At 52.1% G+C, this 15,669-nt stretch overlaps 1 protein-coding gene across 1 annotated transcript; it reads right to left on the bottom strand.

Moving 5' to 3' along the window:
- Positions 1–1,074: 1,074 nt before the first annotated feature.
- SELENON (selenoprotein N) lies at positions 1,075–14,791 on the bottom strand. The gene is made up of 12 exons (XM_016187898.2): positions 14,351–14,791; positions 13,638–13,755; positions 9,285–9,418; positions 6,348–6,560; positions 6,021–6,145; positions 5,336–5,473; positions 4,632–4,713; positions 4,043–4,228; positions 3,679–3,784; positions 3,157–3,269; positions 2,966–3,064; positions 1,075–1,567 (listed from the first exon to the last, which is right to left on the bottom strand). Exons 1-12 carry the CDS (start codon positions 14,774–14,776, stop codon positions 1,400–1,402), a joined length of 1,908 nt encoding a protein of 635 aa, XP_016043384.2. The 5' UTR covers positions 14,777–14,791; the 3' UTR covers positions 1,075–1,399.
- Positions 14,792–15,669: the final 878 nt, after the last annotated feature.

Raw genomic sequence — 15,669 nt, 5'->3', positions numbered from 1 at the left:
CAGCTTCTTCATCTGTAAAATGGGGACAAGTAATATTGCCCTCACAGGTTTGCTGGATTAAACTAGGACAAAGTGGGGGGTTGGGAAGGGGGTGAGTTATACACTGATCTTCTGAGGACCTTTGTTAAAAAATTAAAAAATTAAAATAAAAAAGAGCCAGAAGAGAGGAATGAGAGGCATATTTCTTCCCATAGGTGCAGCTGCAAAAACATCAAGCCAGACCCATCTAAGATTTCAGATCCAGCCATCATGTGGCAGCTGCTGGGGAAAGCCATAGCCCCCTTCATTCTCCTCAGCACTGGGGTTATCAAAAAATACCTATAAACTGTGATAAAGTTCACATAAAAATATACTTGCATGTATAAAAGGGGAGGAGGGAGAGAGGGAGAGAGAGAGAGACTGACTGAGACTGAGACTGGCTATGGTCAGTGGCTTGGGACATAGATCAAGGTCCCAAGAATGGTCAAGAAGCATCAAGGGTCACCTGGCGCTGGCTCTGGAGAGGCTGCATTCTCTGACTGGGAACACTTCTGTGGAGTTGGGGTCTGATGGCAGGAGGCTTGAGGGGGCACTGGCCCCCAAAGTCCTGCTGTGAGCCTGTGCTGGAGCACAGTGGGGTATCTTGGCCCTGGGTCTCAGGGATCACTCAGTGGGCCCCTTGCTAAGGACAGAAGCCTGCTTCCAGTAAACTTCCCCAGATGCTGTCTTCCAAGAAAGAAAGGCCTAGAATTGGTTGTAAGGGCTGGGGAGCAGCAAGGATACAGGATGGTCTCCCTTTCTGAAGAAGGCTTCTATCTAGAGCGTCCAGAAGGCTTCTCTGGCTATCATAGGATTGGCTGGGGATCCTAGGAGGGAAGCCAGGGCTGTCCATCAGGGAGAAGACTCCAGAGAGGAACATTTCCCTGGCAACCCACCTCCCCTGATGCTGGGAAATGACATTTGGGAGGAAGGCGACAGGAGAGCAGGGTCATCCCATCTTCCTAGCAGCCACTCCTCCCTATTCTTTATTCCAGAAGGGCCTGAGTGGGTGATCTCCAGGGAGAGAATCTCAGGCTCTACTTTTTTTTTTTTGGGGGGGGGGGCAGTAATATAGGGGGTCAACGGAGGTGTTCCAAGCAGCTTCCAGAGCCAAAGGGCCAATAGTTAAAGTCAGAGCTGGAGGCTCATCTGTCTGGTTAGTCCAGGCACCTACTTGTCTGCTCCCTATATCGGGACCAGATCCAGGAGGCCAGCCTGAGTTGACCTTGGGCCTCATAGGCAGTACAAGAATCAGAGTTGGGAATATCTAAAGTTTGAAATGTGTAAGGACCACTGGCATTGGGCCACAGGGGCCGGTCTTGGGGCACAGGCCTATCTTCCCAGACCCCTCCCCCGGATTTGGCTCGTCACCCTAGGCACCCTAAGGCTTGAGGAGGGGCAGGCCCAGACGAAGGCCCTCCTTCAGGAACTGCAAGTAGGTGGCTGTGGACGGGTCTTCAAAAGTGGAGAAGCTGAAGATGTTGTTCTTGACGTCCTCAAGCTTCATGGAGGTGATGTCCAAGAAGTAGTTGGCGTTGATGTGGTGGATCTAAGAGAAGGTATTGGTGAGAAGAGCAAGGCCTACCTGACCAGGCTCAGCAACTCCTCTGCTTCTTGCCTGGCTTACTTTGGCTAGGCTGTGCCCTCTCCTGCCTCTGCCCACGTAAGGCCCTCTGGCTACAGGGTTCTTGCACCTTGAGACTTTTCAACATTATTGATCTCTCTCCTAGCTGTTATCTTGAGTCCTGGACTTCACCTACCCTCTGTCTCAATGCCCACATGCTCGATGGGCCTACTTCCAGATCTGCCTCCCCAGCTAGTGAGCTCATGGGCAGGTGCACAGTAAATAAACAAACAGATGAGCAGAAGAACACATGGAAGACACTGCTGCCTGCAGAAACAGTTTGTCTCATGCAACTTCAAAACCTCAGGCTCTGCCTAGGCCTGGTTTCACCATGGGAGGTATTAGTGGACATGTTCCAATAGATTGGCTCTCCTCGCTTTCTTCATCACCCTGAACTGGGGACAGTAAAAGCCTCTGGGTTGGTGCCCTTTTCCTTAAACCCAAGACTTCACAAGATGCCTATCCCAGGCTGGCCCCAGCAACTGCACTGTTCCTAAGAGCCCAGGGTAGCCTGGATCAAAACCAGCAACTTTGCTTAGTGGTGCAACCTTTGCCAAGTTGTTGAGCCCTTTTGAGCCTGAGATTCCTTGTCTGTAAAATAGACATCTCTTCCAAAAAAAGTTATGAGAATTCAGCTGGAGGCTGGGTGTGAACACTGTGAAAAGCACTCATGGGGGAAAGTCTGGCTTTTAAAAATTTTATTTATTTGATGGAGAAACCAAGAGGAAAAAGGGGGGGCTAGATATATATAGAGAAAGAGATACCTGCAACACTACTTCACTACTCATGAAGCTTCCCCTCTGCAGGTGGGGACCAGGGGCTTGAACCTGGGACCCTGCACATTGTGACCTGCCTGCTCTGACAAGTGTGCCACCACCCGGCTACCTGAGAGGTCTAGTCTTGAAGCCTGGCTCAGTCTGGGGTCTTCCCTGGCCCTATCTGTCACAAGGCCTGCCCACTGCCTCCTCTTTCTATCCTAAAAGTTGCTACAATGGTCCAAGATGAGCCCTCCTTTCCAGGCTGTGATGCTACCTGCTCTGTTGCTAGAATGTGCCCCCTGGTGCCTATTGGGCTCTGACATCTTGGTTTGAAACAGTTAATTTTTTTACTATAGTAAAAAATGAGGTGACCCTTTCTCTTAGAAGTCTGATTCCTAAACAAGGCAGATAGGTGGGCATCACAATTCCTGTTTTGTAGATGAGACCAATCAAGGCTCAGACTAGCTAAAGCCTGATGATATCTGCAAGCTGGTCCCCTAATCTGATATCCCTCTGCACCCCCCAAGTGTCTGGCCCAGGGCTGGATCCCAGAGGGGCTGCCTACCACGGTGCCATTGGGCAGGCAGATCATCATCTCCACAGGGAAGTTGTACTTCTCCAGGTGCAGTTTGGCCAGCTTCCTGTGTACTGGATTCTCCTGGTTCTGTAGGGACAGTCGGACACTCCTAATACCTTGGCCCCCAGTGTTGTCTCAGGGACTCCTGTGGGGCTGTTCCCTGCCCACCTGCCACCTACCTGCATGTCTTCCAGCTCCTTCACGAGGGACCAGGTGCTGATGAAGCTCTCATTGAGGAGGCTGAGGATGGGCGAACTTTCCAGGACTGTCTCCCGGAGAGTTCGCCCTGAACCTGTTCAGGGAGGGGCAAGACCAGTGCAGTGAGGCATCCCCACATGTTTTTCAGCGGTTTGCAGTCAGTAATACATGTTGCAGACTATAGAATGACCCATGAGCCCAGGTGAAATACCAGATTCGAAGCGCCTGCCGTAGTGCAGGTGCTAAACAAATACCAGCTGTTATTGCCACTCTGGTCTCTTGAGCTGAGGTTGGAGATGGGGTTTCATCGAGCCAAGGTCTTTAAAGGTCAAAGTGTCTGAGTAGGACTCCTGCATGTCCAGAGGCTCCCTGTGGGCTCAGCACTACCTCCCCCCCCCCCCCCAGCCATTTAGTCTCCATGTCGCTCATGCACTGAAAGCAGAATCCCACTGGTCACAGAGTCTCTTGTACCTCACAAAGTGCAGGAACTGGCAGGCTCTCACCTCAGCAGGACTGGTCGTCCAGGGCTCCCCACAGCAGGATTGAGTGCACCAGCTTGTTTTTGGCCTTGGCTTGGTCAAAGGCCTCAGTGAAGGGCAGGTAATTGACCTAGAGCCCAACCCAGACAGAGAGGGGTATGTGGCCAGGTGTCCGTTAAGGTGCTAAGGGTGTGATGTGGATGTGCATGTGTTTAGCATATAGACATGTATCATGTATAGATATATGTGTTGTATATTTGTGTGTGAGGGAGAGATGGGGGGTTGCAGTCTGTGCCCTGCAGGGAGCCTAGTGTACCTGTGCTGCCCAACAGCTCCATGCCTGGCACTATGAAGCTTGACCTCAGCCCTCACCCCAGTCCAGCCTCACCTTCTTGAAAGGGTACATGGCCACTTCTAGGCTCTGCACAGCATCGTCCCAGTTCATTTCTTCCTGCCACTTGATATTTTCAAACAGAAAATTCAGTGGTTCCCCTGAGGGCAGGCGGTTGATCACTTTGCCTTTCTTGTCCAGGGTCACAGTAGGCACTGAGGGGCCTGTGACCTCCAGCTCCATCTGGGCCAGAGATCAGAGAGGGATGACGTTGGTGAGGGATGTCTCAGAGAGGGTCCAGAGTTCCTTAAGGGGCCCTGGAAAACCCTGAAAGACACCCACTGATTGCAGAGGTGAGGGCAACTGAGCCCCAGGGAAGAAGGGCAGGGCGCAGGTCAAGGTGTTGCAGTGGGTCTGGTATCCACTCAGAGCTTCCATTGCAAGGAGCTGTCTGAGGGCTTGTGGCAGACACAGCTCTGCACTGGAGCTGGTGGCTTCCCAGAACTCTACCAGGAACTCTGTCCTTTACCCTTACCTTAGCCCAGGGGACCTTTCCTGCAACTGGGCTGAGGACCCAACGACAAGGCTGTAGCTGAGCTCCTGCCTTCTTTCCAGGCTTGGATGACCCCGCCCCCCATGCATTCACCTGGGGAATGTAGCCGATGTCCACCTCCATGTTGCTGCTCTCACCAGCTTCATACAGCCACTCCATGTCCACATTCAGAGACCTGGGAATGGATGAGAAAATGACGTAGCCATATGCCACTGTCAGGGCCCATGAGCCAGGTGTCAGAGTGTTTCACTCAAAGTGCATAGCTGATCCAATTTGATAGATGACACTGAGGCAAGTTAGCCACTGGGATTTTGACTTTTGAACTGGAGCTCTCTACTCTCCCCAGGCTACTTCTTTCTGGGGCACTGAAATCACACACCCCCTCCATAGACCCAGCCATTTCAGGTCATGAAGGACTTTGTATCTCATGTACTGCACCATCACCCACCACTGAGAGCTCAGCCCTGCTCTCAGGACAGAATGGGGCAGGAATGAAAAACCAGCCTCCATGCTCCAGCAGGGTCTGTGCATCCACAGACCCACCACATGGGGGCACCCCAGCGCTAACAATCAACCTACTTTGGCAAGGTTGGGTCAGTTGGTGCCCTTAGCAGGGGACCAACAGGGGTCCCCACAGCCTGACCTGGCCATTTGCCCCTCTTCTGTTTCTTCAAGTTCAGGATTCCCACCTGCTTCAACCCTGGGGCAGACACAGCCTGGACCCATGTCAGCTCCCAGATTGGGAAGGAGGAGCAGACTGTATCAAGGGCCAGGATGGGTAGGACCAGGGCTCCCACCTGTCACTGGGCACGTAAAGCCGGAAGTCACGGATATGACTGGCATTCTTGGAGATGATGATGTGACCGGTGAACTGGGCAGGTGAGAACCAGAAGGGCAAGTTGGGCGGTTCACTGAGTTGGAACTCCGCGTGGATTCTGGAGGGAAAAGGTCTGGCTGGGAACAGTCCACCTGCTGAGTAGAAATCCTCCCCTCCTATCCTCCTTTCCCAGCTCTGCCCCCAAAGCCTGGGAGCCCTTGGCCAGATTTTTGGCAAGAAGGTAGGGGGTGAGGAGGAGGAAGAAAAATGTGTGGGGAAGATCTAAGGCCACCAAGGGTGCTATCTGCACACAGCATTTCATGTGAGGCTTTCTCAGAAAACTTGTCTAACCTCTCCAGGGTGTGGGTGACCAGGGGTTGCAGCTCTCCCACTCCCCTTCAGTGTGGATGACTCAGCAATGGTCACCAGCCCTGTGCTAAGTGTGGTCCATGCCTTCTCCTCCCTGGAGACTGTCACTTCCACCCTGGCTTGCAGATGAGGAAAGGGAGGCTCAGAGAGCCAGAGCTATCTGCTTGAGGTCACAGGGTGGGGAGTGGGGCCTGGGGCTTTGAGCTGGGTCCAGGCCTCAAGGCTCTCCACCATCCACACTATTTTGGGCCCCAGGCCCTGGTGGGAGGTGAGGAAGGGGCTGCCAGATGTCTCACCGGAACATCACAGTGTAGTAGAAGTCACCAATGGCAGTCAGACAGGCGACAGTTCCCTGGGGGGCAAAGCGTGTCTTCACAAAAGGCCTGGGATGGAACATGCTCAGGAGCCGGTGAATGATGACCTGGGGAGGCAGTGAGACCCAGGCTGATTCTCAGGGCCCAAATGGGTCCAGATCTCCTCCATGAGAATAATCTCTGGATCAACAGGCTCAGCGTTCCAAGTGGGGGTACATCCCTGGGAGGCATGTGGAATGGTGGGGCAGGCCTGGTGTCAGGTGCCTAGGTGCTGGTGGGGAGGATTGGGCCTCCCAACAGCTGCCTTACCTCCTTGCCCTTGGGTGGTGGTGGGTAGAAGCGGTTGTTAGACAGATAGCCAGTGAAGACGCTCAGCTCACTGGGGATGATCCACCAGGGCTTGCCCAGCTCCGTATGTCCCGGAGGGGGAAGGAAGGCCCGGAAGTGGCGGGTGGCAAACACTGCACTGGGTATGGCTGCGGTGGTCCAGTTATACAGGCCAGACAGGGCCATGTTGGAGACCTTGGATGGGGAACATGGAAGTTTTTAGGGCACTGCAGACCATGACTTTAGGGGTCCCTGTCACACGCATGAGTAGAGGTGTATCTTGAGCCTGAACTGACTTAAGAGTCAAGGGAGAAAGGGGTCTGGGTGCGTCCTGCCCTAAGGACAGCCACAGGCCTGGCACTGGCTGGCAGAACAGACTCAGCTCACTGCCCCCAGCCAAGAAGTGACCTGTTCAGGCGGTGACCTGTTCAGGCAATAGAGCTGAGCGAGGGGGAGGGCCAGTTGGGGGGTGGGTGAGGTGAGATGGAGGGCTCCATGCAAAGTGTTCTGACTGCTTCTTTCCTCACTCCAAAGCCACAGTCAGCTCCAGACCTCGCAAGATCCTGCTGCTCTCCTCCCCATAAGCCAGCACACCAGTCCTCCCACCTGCTTGCTCTTTGCTCCCCATGCCCTTCTTCAAGGCTCCTCTCAGTGCCAGTGTCCCACTGATCAGCTCAGTTTGGCTTTGGAGCTAAGACTGAAGAGGGAAATGTTAGCCATGGTTAGGTAAAACTTCTAGGGATGAGGGCAGAGTAAAGCCACAGAGATGGGGAAGAAAGGCTTTCCCCAGAGAAGACCCTGCTTCAAGCTGAACCTGTTTCCCACAACCAGAGGGGCTTCCTAGACCTTACCACACTTTGGAAACACACACACACACACACACACACACACACACACACACACACACACACACACACACACACACATTTTCCCACCAGGGTTTTTACTGGGGTCCCACTCTCACACCTTCTCTGAGTGAACTATTATTAAATAAAGGATCAGAGGAAAGACAGAGAGAAAGACCACAGTGCTGCTCCACTACTTGTGAAGGTTCCTGTGCAGGTGCTCCTAAGTGGTGGCTGGGGGCTCGAAGCTCATCCTTGTGCATGGGGAAGTATACACTCTACTGGGTGAGCTATCACCCAGCTACACTTCTGATGATGAGCTGATGGTCAGAGCACTGCAGATCACTCTGTGAATCTGCTGGAACAGAGGCTGGATCCTGGGGCCTTCAGGTCCCCCCCTACAGGAGTTTCCCCACCCCACCCCAACCCTTCTGGTGCCCTTAACCATTCGGAAGCTGCCTCAGCCTTTGAGTCCAGCATGCTACCCACACTGGGCTCAGAGTGAAGTGGGAGGCAGGAGGAAAGAGGTGCAGTGCTCACCAAGAGGATTAACAGGCTGGTCTGGAAGCAGGGCTGGCTTTGCTGTGCAGGGCAGGGCAGGGCAGGGCAGGTCCTGCTCTACTGGTTTCTGTGTGCGGGAAGCTCCAGCAGGGGTGCCACATGGAGCTGCATTCTCTGGGGCTCTTCTCCAAAGCCAGGGCCAGGGGTGCTGCCCCTCACCTGTCTCCCCTCTAAGTGCAAGTTTACCACAAGTATCTGTCCCTTCTACTCTCCCTGATCTGCGGGAGGCTACTCACATGGCTTCACCCACCACCACCAATTCATCTCCAGCGGGATCTTTCCATGAGAGGAGAAATCTGTGTTTCAAACCACTGTGTCCAAACTGGCCTCATTCCAGCTCAGCTTCCTCCATCCCCCCTTCCATGGGGTAACTGGCAGGCCTTGTACCTGGCAACCAGCCAGAAGCCTGAGTCATCCTGATACTCCTGCCCCTAACTTTCCATTTGGGGCCTCACTAGCATCCTCTAGGCTGCCCTTGTTTCCATCACTGCTACTCCTGCCTGCCTCCTCCTCCCTCCTGGAAACTGGCCTCTATGCCTCTCCTTTCTTCCTAGCTCCCAGCCAGGAAGAGAGACCTGATGAGAGAATACCCCTAATTCAAAATCTGCCAGGGTATTTTGCTACTGTGGGATAAAGGCCAAAGTCAGACAAGCAAGACCCTCTGTGGTCTGGTGATATCCTTCCAGTTCCTGCTATATCCAGCCATACTCAAACCCTGCCCTCAGGGTGACCAGCACTTTTAGCTTCACGCCTTTCTGCCAGTGAGGTTTCTTTCAGCTGAGATGTAAAGGCTGAGTAAGTGTTGGCAGGGCATAGAGAAACAGTTGCTCCTGGTTGAGGGAGCAGCTTAGGAGAAGGCTCATAATTGGAGGACAGTTGGGGGTGGGTGAGACGGAGAAAGTCCAGAGGAGAGGACAAGGGGTGCCTGGTCCTGTGGTGGATCTGAGACTTGCTCCTTGGGTCTCCATTGGGCAGGCCTCTCTCTACCCTATGACCAGGAGTTAAACCTCATGTTGATTTATTAAGTTCACAAGAGCAGCTCTTAGGAGGCAGAGGCCTGGGGATACACAGGTATGTGTGTGAGTCACACGTCTTGTCCCCAAGAAACATGCAGCCTGGGAGTGGGGCTGACCTACAGAAAATCTGGATGGTATGTGGCATTCAGTCACCCCTATAAGCCTTAGGTATTTCCTCCAGCCAGGAACTTCCTCCTCTGCATCACTTAGCCCAGCCCTGCTCCCATAGTCTGTCAGATGGCATTCCCTCCAGGAAGCCCCTCCAGATTGCCAGTCGTATCTCTCCTGCCTCCCTCACTGACTGTGTGCAGAGACATCAGGGACAGTACTGCAATCACTTCTGGTCCCCTAGGGCCTAGAATGTTGGGTGTACAGAGAGCAGCTGATAAAGGAAGGAAGGAAAGAAGGAAGATAACAGAGCACAGATATCCCTCCTGCTTGTGCATCCCCTGCCTTGCCCTCGGCCCCCAACCCCACCTTTCTCTACCCCAACTCACCCCTGGGAACCTGCTGTTGCTCTTGGTCATGGAATTCAAGAGCAGAGGCTGGAACCGGGTTTCTATGGTAAGCTTCTCCTCCCTGGGGTCAGAGGACAGCTCTTCCTCCTCATAGCTGGGCTTCGGAGTTGAGCCTAAAAGACACAGATTGGTGGAGGTGGTCCTGCTTCAGAGCATCACGCCTCTCAGAATATCACACTAATGACTGAGGGAGCCAAGTCTGGAGCAGGGGTTAACAGTTAATCACCAAAGTAACAACTGAAAAAGAAAAAAAAAAAAGAAAAAGTATCTTACGTTAGTTTCACAGTAACCTTGGGAGGCAGATGCTGACATCATTACCAACTGGGCTTACAAGTAAGAAAGTGGGGAGGTCAGAGAGGTGAAGTCATTTTGGCATGGTCACACCGCTAGGTGGGAGGGGGTGAGAGCAGGGGGAGAGGGAATCAGGATTCAAACCCAGGCCTATTTTGGTCTAAAACCACAGTCAACCGTGGTCATCTTCTTGGGGAGTTTAAATCACAGTCTCAGTTTCCCAAAAGACTCAGATGACCTGGGTTCAAATTGCAGCTCTGCCCACTCCCAGCTGTGACAGTAACTTAGTGACTTGTTATGAGGACAGAATGAGATCATCCACTGTAGTGTTAGCACCAGGCTGAGCAAATACATAATAACTACCAGTTGGATTTTTTTTAATGTGTTATTTTTAAATTTTATCTATTTACATTTGTCATCAGGGTTAAAGCTATTTACTATCCAAGTGAGCTATCTCACTGGCCCACGTCAGCTGCATTATTATTGCCAGAGGATTCGCATCAGGGAGCCACAGAGGCACAGCTCGAATCCGATTCTTCTGACTCCATCTGTGCTCTTCCCTCCAGGCCAGGCTGGCTGCAGAAAGGCCGTCCTTGCTGTCTCCTTCCCTTTGTTCTCCAAACCAAATCTAAGGTGACTAGGGTACCAGACCCAGCAAAGGTGGCCTCTGGGCAGGCGAGGGGGTGGGGAGCAGAGCACCAAAGAGAAAGGTTGCTTTCCAGGGCTTGGAGGGCAGAAACATGGGGCCAGGCATGGTCCACGCAGCTCTGGATGGAGGTGGAGGGACATCTGGGGACAAATCCCTCAGCCTCTCTGATGTTCCTACATGAGAGATGGAGATTATGCTTGTGTAGAAGCATACTTGGCTCAGAGAGGCATTGATGACAAGAGTCAGCGATAGAGAGAAACAAGACACAGAGCCAAGTGACCTTGAGGGTCAGAGAGAGAGATAGACAGTAAGCTTACAGGGTTGGGAGTGAGGAGACCCACTCCTTCCTAATTTTACAGGGGCCCCCACTCCCCTATCTGCATAAGAGGCTGGAACGGAAGTGGATACCTCTTTCTGCTCAGGTATCTGCAAGACTGTATTGTAAGCTCTCCATTATGGAGGGGTCATTAGGAAGACTTGAGGGAGAAATGAAATCTATTTCAACAGGAGTGGCTAAACAGAAGGTAGGGCCCTAGGTCTGTATAATGGAACAGAGCTGCTGGGGCTTGTCTCATTGATCAAGACAGGTTCATGGTACAAAGGTGATGCTGGTATTTGTTGACACATGGACAGACAGTTCTTCACCAAGCATCTCTAGAATCTCTAGACTCTCCCAGGATGCCTTTTTATTTATTTAATTAATTTTGATCATCTCTAGGCTTCACTGCTACAAGTTGACTTTTTTAGCTAGAGAGAAAGACAAAGAGACAGAGAGAGAAAACCCCAACATGAAAGCTTCCTTCAATGTGGTGGGACCAGGCTTGAACCTTTATCACACACATGGCAAAGCAGCACACTATCCAAGTAAATTATTTTTTGCCAGCCTAACAATCCCTTTTTAAATAAGATCTGCTTGGAACCTCCCTCAAGATGACTGAATCAGAATCTTTTTTTTTTTTTTTAATTTTTAAAAATGTATTTATTTATTTATTTAATTTATTTATTCCCTTTCGTTGCCCTTGTTGTTTTATTGTTGTAGTTATTATTGTTGTTGTCGTTGTTGGATAGGAGAGAAATGGAGAGAGGAGGGGAAGACAGAGAAGGGGAGAGAAAGATAGATACCTGCAGACCTGCTTCACCGCCTATGAAGCGACTCCCCTGCAGGTGGGGAGCCGGGGTTCGAACCGGGATCCTTATGTCGGTCCTTGTGCTTTGCACCACCTGCGCTTAACCCGCTGCGCTACAGCCCGACTCCCAGCTGAATCAGAATCTTAAGAGGCTGAGTCAGGAAACTATCCTTTCACTTGGGGCTCCTGATTCAGATCCCTATTCTAAAGAATCATTACTAGCTTTGCATTTATTAGTCAGTACAGCAAAACTTTCCCAAATGGCAACCTAGGAACTTCAGAGGAAAGAGACAAGAATATGCAGGGTTATTATCTTATTTGAGTATCACAATGTTATTGCAGACATTTATGACAATGTCCAGCATTTTATAGTCCTTAGGTTTTTTTTCCCCATAAAAAGCATTATTTCCTGGCTTTTAAATAATGTTTATCCACAATAAGTGATTTGTAAAATCCATGCGGTGTAAAGTTTAAAAATTAAAAACGCATACTGAATTAACTAGAGATGGTCTAACTCTATTCCCCTAGACTTTTTGTTGTTGTTTTTGTTTTTCCAGAATTTGATCCAGTTTTGCATTCACAGTGGCCTTTCACTGTTAAGAGAAGAAAACCTGTCCTTAAGACCAGCAAGCTTGGTCAGTAGGTCATAAGGAGGGAACTCTAGTTCTATGGCCATGAAAAGGGCAAGGAGGTTGCTTGGAGAAGTACATGCAAAATAAGAGGTGGGAACAAAGCCACATGGGGATGACCTATTTACCTGCCCATCTGTTTTCATGACAGAACTGACTGCTCCTAGAGACACGAATGTGTGCTTGCTCCTACAAATCAGCACTTTACTCCTCCCAGCATAATGGTTATACAAAAGACTTTCATGCCTGAGGCTCTGAAGTCCCAAGTTCAATCCTCAGCACCACCATCAGCCAGAGTTGATTGGGGTTCTGGTTTTTTTCTTTCTTTTTCTTTTTTTGCCTCCAGGGTTATCGCTGGGGCTTAGTATGAATCCACTGCTGCTCCTGGAGGCTATTGTTTCCCCTTTTGTTGCCCTTGTTATCACTGTTGTTATTATTATTGTTATTGCTGTCATTGTTGTCGGATATGGTCTCTTAAAAAAATTTTTATATTTATTTACTTATTTTTCCTTTTTTTGCCCTTGTTGTTTTTCATTGTTGTTGTAGTTATTATTATTATTGATCTTGTCATTGTTAGATAGGACAGAAAGAAATGGAAAGAGGAGAGGAAGCTAGAGAGGGGGACAGAAAGATAAGACACCTGCAAACCTGCTTCACCACCCATGAAGTGACATCCCTGCAGGTGGGGAGCTGAGGGCTCGAACCAGGATCCTCCCACCAGTCCTTGTGCTTTGCTCCACGTGCACTTAACCTGCTGCGCTACCACTCGACTCCCTGTATCTCTCTTGTGTCATTAAAATAGAACAAGTAAGATATATTTTTTTTAAAAAAGCTAGTCGAAAATAAGCTAGGACTCTGACAATATCTCAAAGGCACTGAATATTCGGTAATAATACTGATAATAATACTCAGTATCTGCTGCATATGGGCCACTCTGCAAATACTCTCTAACCCTCAACCCTGTGACCTGGAGCAGGGCCTAGAGCTAAAAGACCTGAGTTTGAGTCCAGACTCTCCACTTTGCTGCTTTTTTAAAAAAATTTTTTTCCTGTTTTTTTATATTTATTTATTTATTTTCCCTTTTGTTGCCCTTGTTGTTTAACATTGTTATGGTTATTGATGTCATTGTTGTTGTATAGGACAGAGAGAAATGGAGAGAGGAGGGGAAGACAGAGAGGGGGAGAGAAAGACAGACACCTGCAGACCTGCTTCACCGCTTGTTTAGCGACTCCCCTGCAGGTGGGGAGCTGGAGGCTCAAACCAGGATCCTTACACTGGTTTTTGCGCCATATGTGCTTAACCTGCTGCACCACCTCCGGACTTCCTCACTTTGCTGCTTCTATGCAAATTAGAGAACTTTCCTTTGCCTCAGCCTCCCTAACTGTGAACGCAAGGGTCCTGATAGTGATCATCTCATATGATGCTGTGGAACTGAGGAGCTAGCTCACATGAAGGGAATGTGAACCAGTATTAGTCACATATGAGGAAAGGGGGCTGACGAGCTCTGTGTGTTGTTGTTGCTGTTGATCAGCTCACCAAACTACCAGCAAGAAGGTGTCAGAGAGGACACAGCAGCCAAAGAGCTGAGAGTGGTACCCTGAGCTCCCATTTCCCCAGCATCCAAGTGCTCTGGTACCTATCAGCTTCTCCACGATGGGTCTGAACTCCTCAGGATTGATGGACATGTCCTGGTCAGTATCCAAGGAGGAGAAGAGAAAGAGGCCTTCTGTCCCCAGCACCTTCCTTGCTGATTTCTGCTGGGAGAAAGGCTGGGCTGAGCTGCAAGTTGACACCCAAATGGAGTCCCAAAAGCATGGTGGGGGCAGCTCCCAGAACTGTCTTCTCTCAACCCCCCAGTCCATCTGTCCAGTTGTCACCTCTGCTCTGTTCCAGAGGCCCAGCTCCCTGCCTTATTCCATGCTCTGCAGACATCCCACCCAGTGCATCTGTTCCATTTCTCCGCCTTCTTCCGCCCTCTCCAGCCCCCCTCCCCACCCTCCCAGCAAGCTCTAGCCCTCCTTCCAGCTGCTTCACTCTTTGTCTAGAGTCCACACCCCTGGACGGTCCCCCTCACTCAGTCGGAGCTCCCGCCCCACGTCGCACCAGTGGGCTCACCGGCCCCTCCCGTGCTTCTGAGTGGGCTCGACCCCGGGGCCTCTCTCCATCCCCTCACCCCCGCCGCCACGTCACCTTTCGGACCCACTGATTCCCTGGGGGCCGACCTGCCATCGTCGCCCCTACCAGTTCCCGTGCATGCCCACCCCCCGGAGCGGCCACGCGGACCAACCCGCACCCCCACCTGCAGCCCCAGGGCCCCAGTCCCCTTGCTTCCCTGCGGGAAGGGCGGACCTGCAGCGAGGCCGCCTGGGCCTCGGCGTGGTGGGCATAGGCCCGGGCTGCTGCTGCGGCGGCGGCGGCGGCCAGCAGGGCTCCGAGCAGCGCCAGGGTGCGGGTGCGGCGCGGCGAGGGCGCGGGGGGCTCGGGCGGAACGGGGGGCGCGGGCCGCGCGGGCCGCGCGGCTGGGCGCGGGCGCAGCAGCCTGTACTCCCCCGGCGGGGCCCGGCCCATGGCGGCGACTGCAGCTGCTCCGGGCGGCCCGGGGCTCCGACTGGCAGGCAGCCGGGCGGGGCGGGGGGCGGGCCCGGAGGTCCGCGCGGGCCGGGCCGGGGCGGAGCGCAACTGAGCGGTGGGTGGGCAGGGGCGGTGGGTGCTGGGCGGCGCGGTGACTGGGCCTCCAGTGGGGTCCGGACGTGTCCACGGAGACAATAAGGGCATGCCTCCCCTCGGACCCCCTTTTCCCTGCCGTTTCCAGCTCTTTCCCTTCCCAAGACCAGGCCAGGCCTCTACCTCCCATCTTGCCTGGGCCGCCTGTCCTAGAGGGGCTGGGGTAGAGGGACTCAAAGGCCACTAGGCCTGTGTCCACCGCTCAGGGTGATGTGAGGGGGCCAGAGCAGGTCACTATCTATCCTCCGGCAGTGGATGGCCACCACACCCTCCACCCTTACCCTTTGCTCTCTAAAGTGTCTTTGATCATCTAGAAAAAAAAAAAAAAGTACAAAGCAAGCCTGTTCCCTTGACAGTGCAGCTAGAGCGTCACTACTGCAGATTTGTCAGGGGGCAGAAATATCTGTTCAAGGCTACAGACAGGTGATACAGCCCTGAGTGTTTCCTCACCTTTAAGGCTAATAAAGGGGCACTTTTGTGGGTTGTGGTGAGAAGGACATGCCCCTGGGGCAGCCCCTGGTGGTGTGGAAGCAGTGTTACAGTCACCCGTCACCCTCTCTTCTTTTGCACTTGGCATGGCCATGGCCATGATTTTTCTGGACACTTGGCATGCCTGAAGGAGGACCTGAGCATGGAAAGGAATGGAGTTGAGAGAAAGACTTTCCTGTTTTGTCAGTTGGTCAGGAGCTTGGCCCTTTTAGGCTGTTCTGTTATTTAGGGAACCTAGGATGGCTTTGTCGGCACTTTCCCAGGAGAGGGCAGCAGCTGGCACAGCTACTACCAGCCCAGGGGACCTGCAGGACAGTCCTTGGCTACCACTGCCAGCTGCAGTGCTAGTATACCTGTTAACAAATGGGCACTAGGTACCCATACTATGCTGGGCTTGGTGCTGGGTGCTTTCTGTGAACTCATGTCACCCAGTGAGTGAAGGATTGTTAGCCTTG

This window comes from Erinaceus europaeus, chromosome 13 (assembly GCF_950295315.1).
Source record: "Erinaceus europaeus chromosome 13, mEriEur2.1, whole genome shotgun sequence".
Taxonomy (NCBI): Eukaryota; Metazoa; Chordata; class Mammalia; order Eulipotyphla; family Erinaceidae; genus Erinaceus; species Erinaceus europaeus.
The sequence above is the reverse complement of the archived record's forward strand: the minus strand, read 5'-3'. Positions and strand labels throughout refer to the sequence as shown.